Here is a 16219-nt window from a genome sequence, read left to right on the forward strand (position 1 = left end):
TTTTTTTATGGTTGTAATTCAAAAACTAATCACTGAAAATACTTGAAATTTTCACCAAATGTTAATGTCAGTGGTATCCGTATATAGTTAAATTTTCAAAAAATTTTGACTTTTTATGAGTTATTTATAGACCACTGAAATTTTCGATTTTTTTGAGAAATTTTTTTTAAAGTGTCGATAAAAAATTTTTGGATGACCAAAAAGTTTTGAAAATTTAATACAAGGTTCCTTATGAGTTTTTTTTATTGGAGCTAAAAAAAATTAAAAATCGTTAAACACGATTTTTTTTTATAAGCGTTTATAGTTCCAATTTTTACGAAATCTGTCGAAAACGCGAAAATTTGCAAGTAATTTTGAAGTTGAAAAATCATAAAATTTTTTTCTTTTATAACTAAGTTTTGAAAATTTGGTACAAGGTTTTCCATAAATTTTTCTTCAAATATCTGTAAAAAAAACTCTACCGGATTCAGACAAAAAATTTTTATGAGTGCTTGAAATTTAAATTTTTACAAAACCGCGTTAAATAACGGTTTAGCCTCAAACGATTTTTGATATTTGTTATTATTCAAAAAGTATAAGTCGTAGATACTTGAAAATTTTACCAGTTATTAAGATTCGCGTTTTCTTTACGTGATTTAATTTTCAAAATATTTTGACTTTTTTTGAGCTATTTATAGACAACTGAAATTTTCAATTTTTCTGAAAATTGTTTTTTTATGTGTCGATAAAATCTTTTTGACCCTATCAAAATACTTGAAAATTTAATGCAAAGTTCCTCATAAGTTATTATTATAGTGATTAAAAAATTATAAGAATACATAGGCACAATTTTTTTTTTATTAGCATTTGAAGTTCAAATGTTGACAAAAATTCGTCAAAACCATGAATATTTGCAAATTATTTTGTAGGTATATTTCATAAAAATTGTTGTATAAGTAGCTAAGAGTTGAAAATTTAATACAAGGTTTTTCATAAGTTTAGCTTACAATTATTATAAAAGAACTTAAATTTTGTTGTATTCAGGCAATTAAAACATAAACCACCTTTTTCACCAACCACTAGAAATTATATCCTAGGCTGACAAATCATCTTCGTTCAGAATCGTTTTTCGTATACAATGATAACTATCATTGGATTCAAATTTAACACTCCTATAATATATAATAATGATCCATACGGCACCTAATGTACAGCAGAGCGGTACTCACTTGCCCGCTTTTTTTTTTTATATATTAATATATAAAATTAGATAAATTAAATATTATCTGGCTGATATAAAAAAAAAAATAATAGTTACTTTACAACTTTACATGAATGAAACCATTAGCAATTCGTGTTATTCAGGGTTTCAATAAATATATATTAATAATAAAACAGTTTGTATTCAAAATTACATAAGAAAAGTGTTGTATTGTATCTGTATTTTTAATATGGCGATTAATATGCATTTCGAAAATCATAATTTTGTCAAGTCACTTTTTTTTCCACATTTTTCAAAAAATGCATGATTCGCATGCAACAATTTTAAACTCTTCAAATCAGTTTATAAGTTTGTTCAGTGTAAAAAAACCTATCATAGAAAATGTTTGGAGAAGTCTTTGCAAACGGATCAGAAAAGTGAACAGGCATTACAAGTACACCCTGATAATAGTAAGTACCTAACTATTTGGACGCGATTACAGCCACTACTGCCTAACCAAAAATAACAATGTAACTCTGTTGTGCATGTATTTCGTGACTAATAAAAGGTAATAATATTCTTAATAGAAATTACAAAACTTTTTTCGAAAAACATGAAATTGGTCCTTTTTGGGCAACCAACATTTTTTTATCGACATTTCAAAAAAAAAAAAAATACTCAGAAAAATCGAAAAAAAGCCAAAATATTTTAATTTATACAGACAACACTAATATAAACATTTGGTGAAAATTTATATTATTTACTGTGATTCGTTTTTAGTTACAATCATATAAAAAGTCGATTATTTTTTGAAACTGTTGGAAAATTCTTTCTTTTAACCTGTATAATGCAGCAAGGATATTATTCTATGCACTATGATATCGGAAACTATCCCCGACGTTTAAAATTGAAGCATTGATACAGACAGCGTTTTTGTATGCTGACACAAAAAAAAACCCACAACTACATCATTGTAAAATCAATAAATTCATCACTTCGTTCAGAATCATTAATACAGAAGCTATTCAATATATATATATTTTTAAAGTTTCTATTATCTACATATACTTGGTATCTCAGCTAGAATAATGTACAATAAATGGCTAAAAACGTCTGTTTATGCTAATTGATAAGAAAAAAATGTTAAGCCCCCACGGATGTGACAAAATATATATATTTATAATAACATGAATTTAATGTTCTGGCCTAACAGTTAAAATTGTGTTTGGCAATATTTATTGGCTGAATGAGCGGTTGTCGGGTTATTATTATTATTATTATATCATGCGTGCATAACAACGGCCACCTACTTATTAATGTATTCTAAACTTTTGTATCAGTCAGTATTGTTATTACTGTTTAGATTTGAATGATCAGAAATTCTCAATATTAAAGTTCAAATTCTATTTAATATCCATTGAATAGATATGGGAACTTTGCAGGTCGATACCAGAATCAAATGCATGATGTACAGGTAAATTGATTTTATTGAAAAAACCTACGAACACATTCATTGGCTTACATAACATTTAGGTAAAACAATAAAATGTCGACAAAGATTTTTTAACTATTAGCTTTTAATATTTAAATCAAATTTAAAATTTAATATCATAATTTTTTCATCTGACTATCGAACACATAAAATAAGTGAAATGGGTCTCGAGGCATATCTGGTTCCTTAATTTGTTCTAGAATGATAAGTTTTAATGAAGGGAACTACATTTTTAAGAATATCAATTATAATTTTACAATTAGTTATGTATTAGTCTTAAAAAAACTATCTACAGTAAATACTATTTTATTTTATTTGCTGTCAGAAGTGATAATTTCACTTATTTACATAACCAATTGTTCGTTTTAAATAAAATAGTTTGAATAGCTTTACTTTGAAATTGAGTACTTAATACTTATATATTATATATTAGTCTAAAATGACATTAATTTCGTAAAAATAATATATTCTTGGGTACTGGAAAGTTTTAGTATTTAATATTTTTAATATTATATTCATAGATAAATACTATATATATTTAATATTTTTTGTATGTTTAATAACACTATTTATTATGGCTGATGTTACAAGATATAATGTATAATGGCTATTATCATGGTTATTTTTTATTAATTATGTTGAATTTAATAATGATAAATAATCATGCATATAAATTGCACAATTGTACAGTAATTTAGTTTGTCTTATTATTAAATATTCTTTAATCTTGTAATCCTCCTCCCACGGGACCCACCTTGTCGTGGTGGAGGAGCTTGCGGGCCTTTAATTAGGTCTTACCAAGCGGTCCCACCTCGGTACTGACCTTAAGTGGTTGGTATCGGAGCTTCCTCTGGCCTTGGCTGGCTGGAGGTGGCAGGTCGGAGGCAACCTACTCGCGATGAGCAAATGCCCTAAGGGAAGGAAAACCCTGAAAAAAAACCCCTCAACTCCCAACTCGTCAAGGGGGTCACTTGGCACGGAGGTAGTTACGTGTCAACGAGGATCCTGCAGATACCTGGCGCCCTCTGCAGTACACAGCCTTCCCCGTGGTACGCTGCTCTGCCACGGGGTGACCACCCCTTCATGCCCACTCGTGGGAACTATATGGAAACTAAAAAGCAACCAGGACAACCAACTGGCCAATTGGTGGACGGGAGCCAACCCGTTAAATTGGACGGCCTGGCAGACGCCGTAAAGTCTGCGACGAAGGATCGAATTTCTAATCGGTAATTTTTAAAATAAAACTAAAATTAGTCCTTTTTTTTATTCAATAATATTTTATATTAAAATTCACGTTAATGTTTTGTAAGATAATTAAACAACTTAGACTCTCTAGAGAAAAACATAACATAATGCACATTTCAATGACACTACTGACGAATTGCAGTATTTTTTTAAAACTTATATTGCTTGTAATAAAAGTTAAGAAATCTGTTTGTTAATTCCAATATAGTCCTCAACCTGCTCAATCGTCTATCAACAATCAGACCAATTTCGTAAACAAGCCGAATTATTCATCTCGCGCCGGTAAAATGGTCAAAGTGTTGTATGGACGCGACTACAGCCACTATTGCCTAACCAGAAATAATAATGTTACACTGTTATGCACGTACTTCGTGACTAATAAAAGGTACATATTTTTATACCTTAGAAATACATCAATTTTGAAGTTTTAAATTTGACATATTATTATGTTTTTATAGGGATCGTAGATTCCCTAATAGATTCAAACCAAATCAAAATGAAACCTCGAGTAATGGCTTCCATTCAGATAAACGTAAATTATGTACTACACCTATTAAAAATGAACAGATTAAAATGTAAGTGATATTATTAGTTTCTTTTAAAAATTCATTAAACCAGCATTATAAATTTTGAAAATATGCTAAAATTATTGCATCGTTATATAAAAAATAATACTTTTTTAAACAAGAATTTTCAATTCAAAATTTTAATATATTAATTATTAATATAAATATATACACCAAGGATGGCAAACTTTTTGAACACTACGTGCCAAAAGTTTTTTCATTTCTAGAGTGTCATTTTGAAAAATATTATATAATTTATATTAAATAAACAATATATGATCAAAATATTTTTATCTATTATACATTTATATATTAATTTTTTTTAAATGATTATTTATTTATTATTAGGAAAAAGCCACCATGTGAGGACCATGTGCTATTAATAATAAATAAACGACTATTTTTATTATAAAAAATTATTTTTTCGTGTTAATAACAATGTTATTAATATTTTAGGCAATCATATTAAAAAAATTATGGAAACTGATACAGGACAGAAACTGATACAGTATGTACAATAATTTAAAAATTTATAAATAATATATTATTATTTATTTATAATGATAATTTATTTATTATTAGGAAAAAGTGGTATCAAAATACATTAAGCCACCATGTGAGGACGAAATAAAAAGTTTTATAGAATGCGCGGAAATGAATTCTTACGATTTAAATAAATGCCGAAGTGCATTAAAAAAACTATCCAAGTATTATGATCAAAAAGGATAAACTAATAACCGTAATTATTAATTACTGTAGTTATTAATTTATAATAGTTAACTGTGGGATTTACATTAATTGTTGTTTTTATTTTCAGATTTATAGCATGATTACCTAACTAGTGGGGTGTTTTCATAAAAAAATACAGTTACTACAATATTAAAAATATTATTCTCTCCAACCGTTGTAAGAACAACTTTTGAGTTTTCTGCCTTGTAAAAAATTTGTAAACTCAAACATCATCTGTTAATTACATACCTAATAAATAATAATCATATAATAATAAAATCCAATTACCTACAGTGTTCTCCTACTATTTAGTATCCTACTGACTACTACTAAATTAGTAGTACCCATTAATGTCATATAAATACATCAAAAATGTTGTACAGTTATTTTAGTTTAATATTTAAAGTTAAAGAAGTAAATGTTTGTTTTATATTTACTCATTTAATATACACTAATATATAGTTAAATAAATATTTCATAATAATGCTTGTCATGCATTTATATTATACCTACAAATAAAGTAGGTAAGTTGTACTTCAATAAATTAGGTACATATAATAAACATGTGTAACTTTTTATTTAAATATTTCTAGGGTAGGATGCAGTTTTTTATGAAGCAAATTATACTAGGTATTGACATATAAAAAGCTTGTCAGTTTAATTGTCTTTAAAGTTTTTAAATAACTAAAACATTTCTTAATTTGCTTATTGGTTACGGGTTACCACTTATGTTGGTGCCCTTTACTTCAAAGCAGAACTGTTAAAAACTATTTTAAAAAAAATTTGTGAGTAGGTAGGTAACTCTCTCACTCTTTTTTTGTTTATAATTTATTTTATAGATTGTTTTATTATCATTATTATTATTGAATAACAAAATTAATAATGAGTTAATAGTTAAATTTATCTTTATGCTAAAAAAAAAAAAAAAAATTTCCTCTTGTTTTGTTTTTCCTACAAAACACAATATTAATTTTTATATCATTATAACCATCAGCTTATCTCCATTTTACCCGTATCTCACTGTCTGAGTAGCGAAATATAATAAATATATTAGATTTATAAGTACCTACTTCAGTAACGTGTCTTAAAAAAAAATATTTAATACTTATTTAAAAATAAATAAATTGGTTAATTGTATAAATGTAAACTCTTAAGTAATATCAAACTAAATGGATAAATTAACTAACTAACGTAACTAAACAGTGGTGAAAAAAGTAATGTAGAACAGTAAAAATATTCAAACTGTCGAGTTATGTTTGTCGTTAGTAGATACTCAATTGAGTTATCTTTCCTATTGTATGTTCTTTAAGTATTTTTGTTTTTTGCAGACTTTTGATTTATTCATTAATTGACTTAGTTTACAAGTATTTCGTATTTCAAAACATTGTATTTTATGATTCATGTTTGTTTACATTTCTGATTTTGCAAGCGTTACTAATTCATAGACATAATATATATATATATATTGATGTTAAGAAAAAAAAATGTAGTTATAATCTAAAATTGTTCATATAAATATTTCTTTCCCTTGTTTTTTATACGTTTTATCTATTATATACATTTTAATTATAAAAATTGTTTATTATATTTATTATTTTTATATTATTGATATAATATAATAGTTACGCAGTTATGATAGGTAATTATATAGTACTAGTTGTCACCCGCGTACTCTGCCTACGCGGATAGTTTTTTGCTACTCGAGTCTCAATATTAAGTTTGTCAGTCGTAGTTAGAATGCAGTGATTTAAACTTCAAACCCCACAGGAGCGTTTAAAGCATGGAAATGATGTCAAATCTCATAGATTTTATTTCTACTATATTTTTATTAAATCGCGTGTAATAAAAATTATTAATACTAACAATTTTTAGTTTTCATATTATTTTTTATAATTATGAACTTTCTGTATCATATACTTATTTTTTTTTATTATCTGCATTTTTTCTTACATTACATTTGATTCTGAGATTTATTAAGTTATTATAAATAAGTGTTGCATTATACTAGAATCGAGTTTATAATTATCAATTTTATCGTTTAAATTTGATTTTGAAATATCAATAAAAATAATTTTTTATACATTTTTCATGATAAATATAACACATAGGTTTTTAATATTAAAAACAGTAAAAAATAATTTGATCAGTTTTTTTCTTGTCTTAAAAAATGTTACCTATTAATTGGAGACAAATTTCGACAAAGTTGGTACTTATTGAATTGAAATTAAAACACCAGTTTGAGCGTTTTTGAATATTTCATTTTCTTCTTAAATAACTTTTCCACCATCGGATATACAAATTCCACCACCTCTACCATCAGATTTTATTTCATTTAAGCGTTGTGTTCGAGTCTGTTTATATCCATACACCAGCCATTGCATTATCAGATATTTCATTTTGTTCCAATACTCCTAATCCATAATTTTCGACTAAAACTCTGCCATTTTTATCATCCTAGATTTTATTACTTTTGATTATTGGATTACTACTAGTTCTTATTTGAACACCAGGATATGATAAGTGATTAAAAATATCATTGTCTATCCATTTCCATTATCATAGTAATATTATACACCCACTTGTTTACCAGAGTGTATTCAGTTGTGGTGCAAAACCGGAGTACTACTAGTAGTGATCTACACACTGTTTGTACTTTTACAATGTACGGTTTGGTAAAAACATTAAGATTAATAAAAAACTGCAGTTTGAAAAATCACAAAATTTAAAAGTATTATAATTATGAGACATGTTATAAAAATGTATAAAACATGTTTTGTAATTCATTTACTATGTGTTTGATTAGATTATAAAAATATATATATATACATAAACGTAATATTGCATGACTATAACAGTATAATATATTATCAGTACATAATTAGAATTATAAACTAAATGGTTGATAAATATTTAAAGTCTATTCAAGGTATTAAGAACTGTAGGGTGGTCCGTACAGTAATTTCCTATCAATACCAAGCTTCCATCTCCAATTAAAAATGTTATTCTAATATCTGTATGAAAATTAATTTAATCAAAATATTAATAAATAATTACTTGATTTCATACAATTATCTAGTTATCACTATTTACATTGTAACAGGCAAATAAATCTGTTTAAATAAAATTAATAACTATCATAAAACACTCGATTAATAATTTAGCTAAATAACGATAACCTTAACATAATAAGGTAAACATAATTAAACCAAATAAACAAAATATATTTCTATTACAGTAGAAATTAAAATGGTCAAATTAATATTTAAAAAAAGAACTATTTCCTTGTCTGCTAGAAAATCAAAATCAAAATAATATCACTTGTTAACCCCAACCACACATTTTTTAATTGAATGTTATCTAAGATCAGATAAACCTTGGCTAATAAAAATGTACACTTTATTCACAAAATATATTTATCTTATTTTATTCGATTAATATCACCTAGCGTAAACTCGTTATATTATGTAAACAAGTTAACATTTTATTTCACCTTATATTCTAAAATACACGATAAAAAATCAATACATTCATCACTTCGTTAAAAGTATAAAATATAAAATCAAAAATAAAATATTATAAATTTAAACAGCAAAAATTAAAAAATTAATTATATACAAAAATTGTAAATTTCTTTTCTCCTTATATACTTAAATAAACAATAAAAAAATCAAAATCAGAAATGAAATATTACAAATTTGAACAGCAAAAATAAATATATAAATTAAACAATAAAAAATAAAATTCAGAAATAAAAGGTAATAATTTTGAACAGCAAAAAAAAAAAACGAATTAAATATTAAAAAAAATAAAACCTAACTATCAGCTACTAGGTATTCCAGTAAAAATCTCCAAAGAATGCTGTAAAAGAATTCAGCTTCCCATTAATAATATTTTGTTGAATCTCCACCATAGAGTCTCTCAAGCACCTCTCGTAAATTTTTTCACCGAAATTTCACAAGAATATTTAACCACAAAAACTTGTTTTGTAACTTAAAAGGAAGTTCAGAAATTCAAACTTTATTCCGAGTGCTGGCGTTATATCATCCCAGCACCCCAGTACCCAATCAAAATGATTTTTTTAATTCGAAATTTCCACGAAATTGTGTAACCAAATATAATACAATATTCCATAGTCTTTAAAGTTTCAAATATACCCCTGCTTTAATAGTTAGGTAAAATTTGTCGTACTAAGTATTTTTTAAATTTATGCCATTCCATGTAGTATAATTTGTGTCTGTTAATATTTACATTCTTAAATTTATTGTTCTACTCTGTCATACGAATATAATATACACTCAGCACACCGCCACGGTCTTGATGTGAGCTAAATAAAAAAATAATAATAACTGCACATAGGTACCTATAGAAAGGAATAGTATACGGAAGCAGGATTTCTCCACTTAAACTGTGTAAAATACAAACAAATCTGTTATACGAAATAACTAAGTTTCTAATACATAAATTAGTAAACTCCAAAACATCAGAAATATTGTGTATAACGTGCTTTTGTAAAAATAATCAAAATCGTACGTTTATAAATCTAGTTAAATAAAACTTTTAATGGGAATTTATATTTGATTCAGAATTTTTCAGAATTCACACTTTTCTATGATCATGGCTGCCGTTTCTAGCGTTATCGTTGCCATAGATAATAGGTATTTTTTTATTATTATTATTTACATTGATGATAAAAATTGGTTATCACATCTTTATAGTACTTAAAGATGTAATATTTTTTTTTACTTAGCTCGTTTTACGCCTAATTCACGAAGAGCTTTTGTTGTGTATATAAATATCCAATATTTCAGATACCTAATTTCACTTTAATCAATTATGAATCGTTTTAAGTGACATAAACATCGTAATATATTATACCTAGGTACGTGTGTACAATATTATACAATGTGTAAAAAAAATTTTTCAGTATTTATATTAATTTATAATTTTGATGGTTTTTACGGATAAGTATTATTGTTTTTTTTTAATTAAAGGTGGTGTTGATATTTATATAATTAAATGATTATATTATAATCTACCGTGATTTAATGTATACATAATATATTGGTTTATAGTTATATTTATAAATTTAAACTTACCAAATCCAACTTTGTTTAGTTTATGGGAAGTATAATAATCATCGATTTAACAGTATACAGCCTTTATGATATTATCCATGTAATATAATACGTATTTATAATAGGTGTTAACCCATTTCCCAATTTATGAATTGTGCATCCTTCCTTTATCATTTATAAACCAAATGTAATTCCATCTAATATCACTCCAACTACACATCTTTTAATTGAATGTTAAGATAAGATAAACCTTGGCCAATAAAAATTTACACTTAATTCATAAAATATATTTATTTTATTTTATTTTATATCAATAGGTATAAACTAGTTAAATGTATAACATATTTACAACAGCTTCAATGTTTTAGCATGGGATTCAAAAATTTCAAAAACATAATTAAAAAACAAAACATAAACATTCAATTTAAGCAAAAATACAACTTGATAATAAAGTAAAAACTTTTATCATTTTTTTTTCTATTAATATACTAGAATAAACAATCAAAAATAAAAACAGAAATAAAATATTAAAAATTTAACGGCAAAATAAACAAATTAATAACATAAAAAAAAATTTGAATTAATCGATCATAAAGTTTTAATGTTTTAGCATGGAGTTCATAGAAAAAAGCCAACGGGCTTATAAAATATAACATTTTGATTTGGTTTGCCAAAAGGTCTCTTCTTAACATATTGATTAGGTACTCCAACACAAATATGTTCAATACCAATAAATTAATTAGTGAAAATAAAATTTAAAACAGTCTCCATTCACTGAATCAATTCAATTTGAGGGGGAAAACTAGACGTGGACGCCACTTCCATCATCTCATTTTGGTTCTGATTCAATATATTACTACCGTTGACTGATGTCAACACATGAGGTCTGTTTGTAGAATTGTTGTTGAATGATTGAGGACATGCATCAAACAGTTTAGAATGGTCTATCACCCTGTGGTTAGCTTGCACTATTCGGGGTTGATAAACCGGTACGGAATTGGATCTTGTTATATTATGGTCAAGTGATGGAGATGATAAATAATGAGTTTCCATTTCTTGATTTATATTAAACGTATGGTCTCGAGCTGGACTCACACTAAGATTGTCTATTAATGATGGAGCTATGTATGTAAAACCCTAAAAAAATAAAGACCAATATTAAATTATTTCTTAAATAATTAAAATAAGCAATGATTGGATGAACAATAATATATTTTAAAAATTTAATTACTTTAATTTTAATGTCATAAAAATCTACACAGGAAAAGGTTTTAGTAAATTATAAAATATATTATGCTACAATCAATTACAGCAATATCACAATAAATGTAAACAAGGAGAAACAGTAAATATTTACATCAAATTTAAATTCTTCATTATCACGAGGCATGAATGAATCATCTACAGGTGTATCAACTGGAGGCTGATCAGTAAACCTGGAATCGAATTGCGTTGTGTCGTCTGCGCCACTCTAAGCAATAATATCTGAATAAATACACGATTGTATTAAATAATGAACATTAGAGGTAGCTTACTAATATGGGTATATATGGAGGTTCGCAGGTACGGTTTGTTATCTCTTTCCAGTCAATTTGTTGAAAAAAACAATGATTTTTGATCTCTTCGGCTTCGTTTAAGCCCGATCCTAATCTAGAGCTAACTTGTCTCTATCAATTTGAAAAATAATATTAACTTAATTACAATTAATTTACATAATTTATTATTAACGAAAAACAATGTATTATAAAATATTTTAATACTATCTATAAGATAATTATATCTTAAAATTCCCATCTAATAGTTTTATTTGTATACATATGTTTAACATTTATAATAAAGTTTGTATTATTAAACATGTAAAGAATCAAATTGAAACAAGTTTATTTTTTACTTACTTCGAGTAATTTGCTTAGGAGATCACTGGCTTCCATCGATATATATAATGGTATCTCCAGGTCTCTGGTAAGAATATTAGCCACAGTGTCCTCTGCACCATCCATACTGTCAGCTCTAAATGGTGGCTTGAAGGTAAACATAAATATAAACAAATTAAAATTGTAATATTCATAACTAAGTCTAACAATATTATTTACAGTGCCAGTTATCATGTCAAACATGACAGCTCCGAGTGACCACCAATCGGCCGGTTTCCCATGACCACTCCTAGTCAAGATTTCCGGTGCCCTGATATCATAAATTAATGTTTTTTTTTTTTTTTAAATAGATTATCATTAAAATTGATATATGTTTGGGATGTCTTACATATATGAAATTGTGCCGCAAAATGTATGTGTAACACTATCTCCATGAATATGTTCTTTACATAAACCCAAATCTGTCAGTTTTAAATGACCGTCTTGGTCTAACAATATGTTTTCTGGTTTTAAATCTCTAAATACACAAATAAAATAAATAGTTTATACGTTTAAAAAATTTTAGAATAAAATAATATTTTTAAGCCTTCAGTATTAGAAAAAAATTATATTTATTAATTAACACCGAGCTCTGTTTATTTAATATTTAGGACATATATAAATAAAAAATAATGTAATATAATATTACAATTAGTTTATTTAATTTATACAAGACAAGAAAACCCTCGAGAAGAACTGTATGATTAGATATATTTTAAAAACATAATAAACGTGTAGATTTTACAAAATACCAACTTTTTCCACCTTTTTTTCATTTTGGTAAATATTTAAATTCTAATTTGTTACTTTTTATTTATTCGGAAAATATTTTAAAGGATTTGTGAGGTAGTGTATTTTATAACGAAATCAAATAACGTGGTTATTCATTAAGTCTTTAAATAATCATTTTTTATTACATTTTCGAAAAAAATAAATAATAATTCTCCAAATGCTATTAATAGCATTAAACTTCAAAAAACTGTGGCTTTTAGATTCAAGTGGATAAATGTAAAATATTTTTATTTTTTAATTCTTTAAAAACTTGAAAACAATCAATAATATAATGGATAAATGTTATAAATACATATAGGTACTTAAAAATATTAAATAATATGTTACTGGACAAAGTAATACCTGTAAATTATCCCTTGACTGTGTAAATGCTGAATTGCAATAATAATTTCTGCCACATAAAAGCTGTAATATAAAAATTATACTAGAGTCAATACATGATAAGAAAAATATATGGCTCAACATAAATCAACTTTTAATTAAATTAAATTAGTAGTTAACTGACTGTGTAGCCTTAAAAAATTATTAACCTTAAAAATTATATATTATGTTAAATTTAGAATAAAAAATAAAAGTATTTTACCGTCTAAAAATTAAAATGTAGTATAAAAAAAAATAATAATAATTAACACTTAATATTTTAATTCATTTTTAACCTATAATCCTTATAAAACAAAGTAAAACAGAAATTTGTTTTGTATACTTTTTCATTAATCATTATAATTTTTGAACATATATCACAAGATATTACTAATGTGGTTTTGAAAGTATTATATGTTAATGGTACACCACCGCTCAACAAAGTACAATATCACATCAATGGAGTTTGTAATATTTTTGAATATGAATCAAAGTTAACATAATTAAATATATCATAAAATAAATCTTCTTATTAAATTAAATACCTAGTTATTGCTAACTAGTCTGTATTACTTTGTTGTAGGAGGTTCCACAGTCATAACTACATAAATGTTTTAATAATAATAATAAACAACTGAAATAGAAGTAAATGTGAAATACCATGCTGTTTCTTCCAAAAATATTCCTTCTCTTTCTAATTGCATAAAAAGTTCTCCGCCACTTAAATATTCCATTACAAGATACAGTTTTTCATTTGTTTGAAATGCATAGAACAAACTGACTATAAATGGATGCTAAAAATATTAAAATATATATAGAGTAAGAGTATTGAGTGTTCTGTAAAGCTATAAAAATATTGTAAAAACAAAATTGAGCTTGAACCTTAACAACTTCAAGGATGTTTCTTTCCGATTTCGTATGATCCATTTCTTTAGGATTTTCGAATATCCTGGTCTTAATCATCACTTTCATCGCGAACACTCTATTGGCATCTTTACCCGTCTTTTTTCTTACTTGAAACACCTTGCCGTAGCCTCCTCTTCCCAAAACTTTCATCATTTCAAAGGAATCCGGTGATAATTTTTCATTTGTAGACTTTAATGTTTCTATGTCACTAGAACAATATTATTCAATTATATTTTTAATATAAGTTTTAAACTGTTATAAAAATATAAAAAATATCTTTAACAATAAAATATTAAAACCATAGGCTTATAAGAATTTCCACATTTATTTCTGTCAGAATATGTCCGACACAAATAGAAAAAAATATTTAATATTATTAAGAATAATACCTAATGATAAATGACCCCGTTCCCCCAGACTGTATGGCCAATCATATAGGTATATTAAATAAAACATAGGAAAAAAATATCATACTTTTCATCATATTCATAAATGTTTGGATCTTGAGCATAGCATACCTAAAAACAATAATGTTATTAAAGATTTTAAAATAAAATAGAAACTTAGGTTGTAGATATAAAATATATATAACTAAGAATTTAGGATAAATAATTAAATATTTTAGGTATTTAGTTACTTCAGTTTCAGATTTTTGTTTATTTATTATTATGTTTTTTCGCAATATATCATCGTTTTCCATAGATTTTTCAACGTCTTCTGTTGTATGTGTTGTTTGTGTTTTCGGCATTTCTTTTTCATGTACGATATCTTCGTCAACTGTAAGAATTCCCATTTCATCGGTTTTATTCGTTTGATTTGTACTTGAATCAATCTGTGTCTTGTCGTCTGGACCATTCTAAACAATAATATGTATAACTTTATGTGTGCAAACTCTAAGACACTCAATAGAAAATGAACAGGCTGGATACTGGCTTTGATTATTTTTATTATAAATATTAGTACATTCAACTATGCTTATACGTTGAACGGCGCATGGGCAAAAAGGAATAGAATGACTAAATAATTCGATTTGTACGTATTTTTTTCTTATAACATCATACTATGTCTTGAAGATTATTATGCTCTGCATTGATGTGAATTATATATATATATATATAAAAAAAATGTTAATTTTTTCATAAAGCTTATGAATACAATTGAATACGTCATTAGTCATTATTCAAACAGGAATAGTATTTTTTTAGTTTTCTCATAACAATTGTTTTATTTTTATTTTCCTTTATGCCCGGCCATCGTGCATTTATTTTAATCATTAGAAGAAATATAATTATATTGGTAACGGTTGTACCTTTAATTCCTGTTCACTTTTTAAAGACTTTCTTAGACATTTCCTGTGACACGTCTTTTTGCATTGTACACATTTGTAAATCGATTTGAACAATTTGATTTTTTTGCAAATCATGCATTTTTTTAATGAATTTGGAAAAAAAAATGATTTTACAAAATTATGATTTTCGAAAATATGCATTTTAAACGGCGTTTAATGAAGTTACACACGACGTTTTCAATGTAATGTTGATTACGAACTGTTTGTATCATAAATTTATTAATTGAATCCCCGAATAACACGAGTTGCTATTGGTTTCTTTCATGTAATGTAACTATTATTTTTCTTTTCAGCCAGATAGTATTTTATTTGTTAAAATGTGTATTTTCATTTATTATCCTTATATTATTAGCTCGGTCTCTCAAGTACCTCTTGTAAATTTTTTCACCAAAATTTCACAAGTATATTTAACCACAAAGACTTGTTTTGTAACTTAAAGGGAAGTTCAGAATTTCAAACATTAATGCCACCCCAGCACCCCAGTACCCATCAAAATGATTTTATTGATAAGAAATTTACACACAATTGTGTAACCAAATGTAATCCAATATTCCATAATCTTTATAGTTTCAAACATACCCCTGCTTTAATAGTTAGGTACAATTTGTCGTAC

General features: G+C 25.8%; 2 protein-coding genes across 5 annotated transcripts in view; one reads left to right on the top strand and one right to left on the bottom strand.

The window, feature by feature from the left end:
* The window catches only part of LOC114128810 (ribosomal protein S6 kinase beta-2-like), an 89395-nt gene extending 73425 nt beyond the window's left edge, over positions 1 to 15970 (bottom strand). The window contains exons 1-12 of one of the 3 annotated variants that reach the window (XM_050198171.1): positions 15568 to 15970; positions 14896 to 15114; positions 14733 to 14776; positions 14235 to 14466; positions 14013 to 14146; positions 13335 to 13397; positions 12550 to 12678; positions 12381 to 12471; positions 12183 to 12308; positions 11823 to 11954; positions 11645 to 11758; positions 10639 to 11424 (exon numbers count right to left, since the gene is read on the bottom strand). In XM_050198171.1, coding sequence (XP_050054128.1) covers positions 11059 to 11424; positions 11645 to 11758; positions 11823 to 11954; positions 12183 to 12308; positions 12381 to 12471; positions 12550 to 12678; positions 13335 to 13397; positions 14013 to 14146; positions 14235 to 14466; positions 14733 to 14776; positions 14896 to 15114; positions 15568 to 15747 — 1830 coding nt within the window. In that variant the 5' untranslated portion in view covers positions 15748 to 15970 and the 3' untranslated portion in view covers positions 10639 to 11058. Of the gene's footprint in view, positions 1 to 10638; positions 11425 to 11644; positions 11759 to 11822; positions 11955 to 12182; positions 12309 to 12380; positions 12472 to 12549; positions 12679 to 13334; positions 13398 to 14012; positions 14147 to 14234; positions 14467 to 14732; positions 14777 to 14895; positions 15115 to 15567 lie in introns of those variants that run through there. The other 2 variants (XM_050198168.1, XM_050198169.1) reach the window with 2 other exon arrangements.
* LOC126549338 (uncharacterized) lies at positions 3422 to 5530 on the top strand. 2 transcript variants are annotated; one of them, XR_007603482.1, is made up of 6 exons: positions 3422 to 3898; positions 4126 to 4302; positions 4376 to 4492; positions 4940 to 4991; positions 5066 to 5222; positions 5301 to 5530. XR_007603482.1 is itself a non-coding variant. In XM_050198179.1 (4 exons), the coding sequence occupies exons 1-4, from the start codon at positions 3756 to 3758 to the stop codon at positions 4950 to 4952; spliced, it is 450 nt and encodes a 149-aa protein (XP_050054136.1). In that variant the 5' UTR covers positions 3422 to 3755; the 3' UTR covers positions 4953 to 4992. The 2 variants fall into 2 exon arrangements, 1 of the variants encoding a protein (XP_050054136.1); XM_050198179.1 differs by lacking the exons at positions 5066 to 5222; positions 5301 to 5530 and having other exon boundaries at positions 4940 to 4992.
* Positions 15971 to 16219: the final 249 nt, after the last annotated feature.

Source organism: Aphis gossypii, chromosome 1 (assembly GCF_020184175.1).
Source record: "Aphis gossypii isolate Hap1 chromosome 1, ASM2018417v2, whole genome shotgun sequence".
Taxonomy (NCBI): domain Eukaryota; kingdom Metazoa; phylum Arthropoda; class Insecta; order Hemiptera; family Aphididae; genus Aphis; species Aphis gossypii.